Raw genomic sequence first — 3,473 nt, 5'->3', positions numbered from 1 at the left:
GACTTTCAGTCTTACATATGTACATTACAGAGGAAGCCAGGAGAAGTCTTTTTCATTGTGGACACCAGTGAGTAAGCCAAATCAATCTGTCCTTGCTCATTGAGTTCTGCTACAATTTTAACAGATTCCATAGTTTCCTTCATCCTCAGATTAAAAGCACTGTTCTGGTTTTAAGTTAAATTCAGAAATTATGTACTTTCCTAATTACAGAAGCAGAGGCCCAAAGGCACGCCTTCGCCTGCTGCATTGGAAGTGTCTTGGAGCATAATGGAAACCATCCACCTGGGGGACCAGGGAACCTCCAGGAGGATGTAGCTCATCTATTCTTTCCTGGTGGGTTTGCAGGTGGATTTTGTGCCTTAGCACCTGCCTGGTTGATTTTTGGGGAAGATATGTACATGTTTCATGTCAGTGGTTCACATTTTTAGGGAATGAAACTCAGGATTTTATGCATGCCACTTAAGGACACACACAACTAAGCTACATACTTTCTCCACATATTTCCACTTGTTTCCAATAAATGAAATACAGAAATTAGTTAATAAATGATCCAAAGTGAGATCTGATCACAAACACAGCCAAACATTTCAGAAACCTAAGCCAACAAGAAAGAGGTGCTTTGTCATAGCAGAGCATGATGGGACTCCACGACCTACACATTGGCCTTGTGGGTGCAGATTCTGAATCAGGTGATTCTAGATGTTTGCTTTCTAGAGCCAGAGATGGATATGGGCACCCAAGGCTTCCCCAAAGTGAGAGCTGAGAAGCCCCTCTGTCACCCTGGAGGTCCTACGTCCTTCAGACAGTAGGCAGTGTTAGATGAAGGGATGTTAGACGCAGTGAACAGGCAGTGCTGGCAGAAGCCTCCTCAAACCCCGTTTCATGTCACTATTCCTCAGGGTGTAGATGGCTGGATTCAGGATCGGAGGCAGCACAGTGTAGATCACAGAAGGCAGCCTGTCAATAACTGGGGGTGCATCTGCAGGCTTCCTCAGGTAAACCATGACTGCACTTATAATAAAAAGGGAGAAGACAACAAGATGAGGGAGACACGTGGAGAAAGCTTTAGACTGACTTTTCCTGGATGGAATCCTCAGCACAGCAGAGAGAATGTGAACGTAAGAGAGCCCAATGCAGACACAGCAAGACAGGCCCAGACACAGTCCAATTCCCAGGCTGGGAGAGACCGCCAGGAGTGTGTCAGAGCAGGAAATCTTGAGTAAGGAGGGAATGTTGCAGAAAAACTCTGGGATCACATTGGATCCACAAAAGGGCCCAGAAAAGGTGCCAGCTGTGTACAAGGCTCCAAAGAGTCCACCGATGGCCCAGGAAGCTCCTGCCATCAGCATACAGGCCTGTCCAGTCATGATGACCTCATAGTGCAGGGGACAGCAGATGGCTACATAGCGGTCATAGGACATGGCAGTCAGGATAAATATGTCACTTCCTGTGAAGGATGTAATGAAAAGGAGCTGGAAGGCACAGCCCGGAATGGAAATGGAATTGTTGTGAGTCAGACTGTTGAGGATGAACTTTGGGACTGGCACAGACACCAGGGAGACATCCAGCAAGGACAAGTTCTTCAGGAAGAAGTACATGGGTGTCTGGAGCTGCGAGTCCAAGGTAAGGACAGTGACAATGAGAAGGTTACTCATCAGGGCCACCAGGTACATCAGCAGGAAGAGCACAGCGCAGAGTGTCTGCATCTTGGAGTCCTCAGCAAACCCCAAGAGAAGGAAATGGGTCACCAAGGTGGTATTGACCATACTACAGCCTCCTCAATGCCTATCAAGGTGAGGTCATCGGAAGTAAAAGAAAAAGCAATAATCAGTCCCTAAGCAATGATAATAAATTCAGAAACATTCAGCCGTGAAGGAAGAATGTAAATTCTGCATGTTGATTAATTCTTAAGATTTCCTTGAAAATTTTCTTTCTGTCCTCCCTCCATCCTTCTGTCATTTTCTTTCCATACCTTGTCTGCTCCCCACCCCTCCTCTCATTTCCCCTCCCTCCCTTCAAGTTCATTTTCCAGTTAAATCTTGAGCTAAATATTGCACATGCTAATGGCAGGTGATTTACCAGGAAGCTGCATTCCGAATGGTTATTCTTCTTTTAATATGAAACAATTAGCATGAGTGATAGGTGAGGTCAATTACCCTCTTTTTTTTTTATAGTTTTGACTCTCAGATGTTTGTGATTGAATTATCAGGGTTTTAGGATTTTCTTATTTCCCATTAAGATGTACAGAATTCTTTTCTGATTACTTAGAGTAGTTTAGACAGCTAGAAGGAAGGATTCTGAATGTTCTTGAAACAAAGACATGAAAAACTGTTAATGTGAGCCATGTGCTAATTATTTTGATATGATCCTTACATAGTGTATACAGGTATGAAACAGCACACTACCCACAGTAATAGTACAATTAATAAGACAGACACACAAAATACAGACATATAAATTGGCACTAACCATGGTTCATGACAAACTTTTTTCTATCAGAAAAACTATTCCATGTCTTTAGAGTTCATTATTTTCCCAATATTGTATACAGAAGCAAAACCTGTGTTCCCATGAGTTGTTAAGATCGTGGACTCACACAAACCCTTATATTAAATAATGCACCATAGGCAAATAACTTCCTCTGTCCTTGTGGATGTGAGCAAGAGTATGTAAGTGAAGCTTTGTTGTTTAATGTCTGTATTATCTCCTGCTATGTGATCCTAATACATTTTGCAGGATCAGGAGAAGAAAAAGGAATTATTCTACAGAGTTTATGCCCTTTGGGTCACACATATGTACCAAAGCCTTTGTAGGAGGCTTCATGGTGCTAGATTTGTTTATCCAATGTGACCACAAGTGATTTCTGTAATTCACTTTTAATGCTATCAGAAATGTTCTCTCTCTGTTCAGAATCGATTATAGTTTGCTAGTGCAGTTATTACACACACAAAAAGATGTCCATTTGTATCAGACACGAACTAAGAAATATTGATAACATTTTTTTCTGGCACTTTGCTCTCCACTGGAGGAGGCATAAAAGAAGAACTAATGAAAAAATAAGGAAAAATCAGAATTAGTGAGAGGTGTTAAGGTAGGAAAGGTTGTTAGTTTGGAGATTAAGTGTGGCCAGGGCACAAGCCTGAATGACCCAGGCGCTTACACTAAGAGACAGAGAAAGAGCTCACAAACAATTGTATTGTGGACAACTTAGGAAACACACCTTGAAATGAAGTGAATGTTGTGGGCAACGTGGAGAACTGGGCTGTGATGACTCTGGAGAGCGTGTGGTATGTGAGGGAGGAGTGCACTGTGTGTGTCAGCCCATTCCATAGCTGAATCTGTGCAAATAAAGATTTTTGCAGACATGAGAACAAAATCAGAGTATTCAGCTGTTGAAATAATATTTGAGCTCTTTTCTAAAGTTCCTTAGTCCACAAATATTTTTAAAATATATATTGAATTGTAGAATTTTA

General features: G+C 42.0%; 1 protein-coding gene across 1 annotated transcript; it reads right to left on the bottom strand.

Moving 5' to 3' along the window:
- Nucleotides 1-830: 830 nt before the first annotated feature.
- On the bottom strand, nt 831-1,766 carry LOC104856010 (olfactory receptor 14A2). The gene has a single exon (XM_010615105.1). The coding sequence runs from the start codon at nt 1,764-1,766 to the stop codon at nt 831-833; it is 936 nt and encodes a 311-aa protein (XP_010613407.1).
- Nucleotides 1,767-3,473: the final 1,707 nt, after the last annotated feature.

The sequence above is a fragment of the Fukomys damarensis genome, unplaced genomic scaffold, assembly GCF_012274545.1.
Source record: "Fukomys damarensis isolate Sample0158 unplaced genomic scaffold, DMR_v1.0_HiC HiC_scaffold_3, whole genome shotgun sequence".
Taxonomy (NCBI): domain Eukaryota; kingdom Metazoa; phylum Chordata; class Mammalia; order Rodentia; family Bathyergidae; genus Fukomys; species Fukomys damarensis.
Note: the sequence above shows the minus strand (reverse complement) of the source record. Positions and strands in the feature narration are given on the sequence as shown.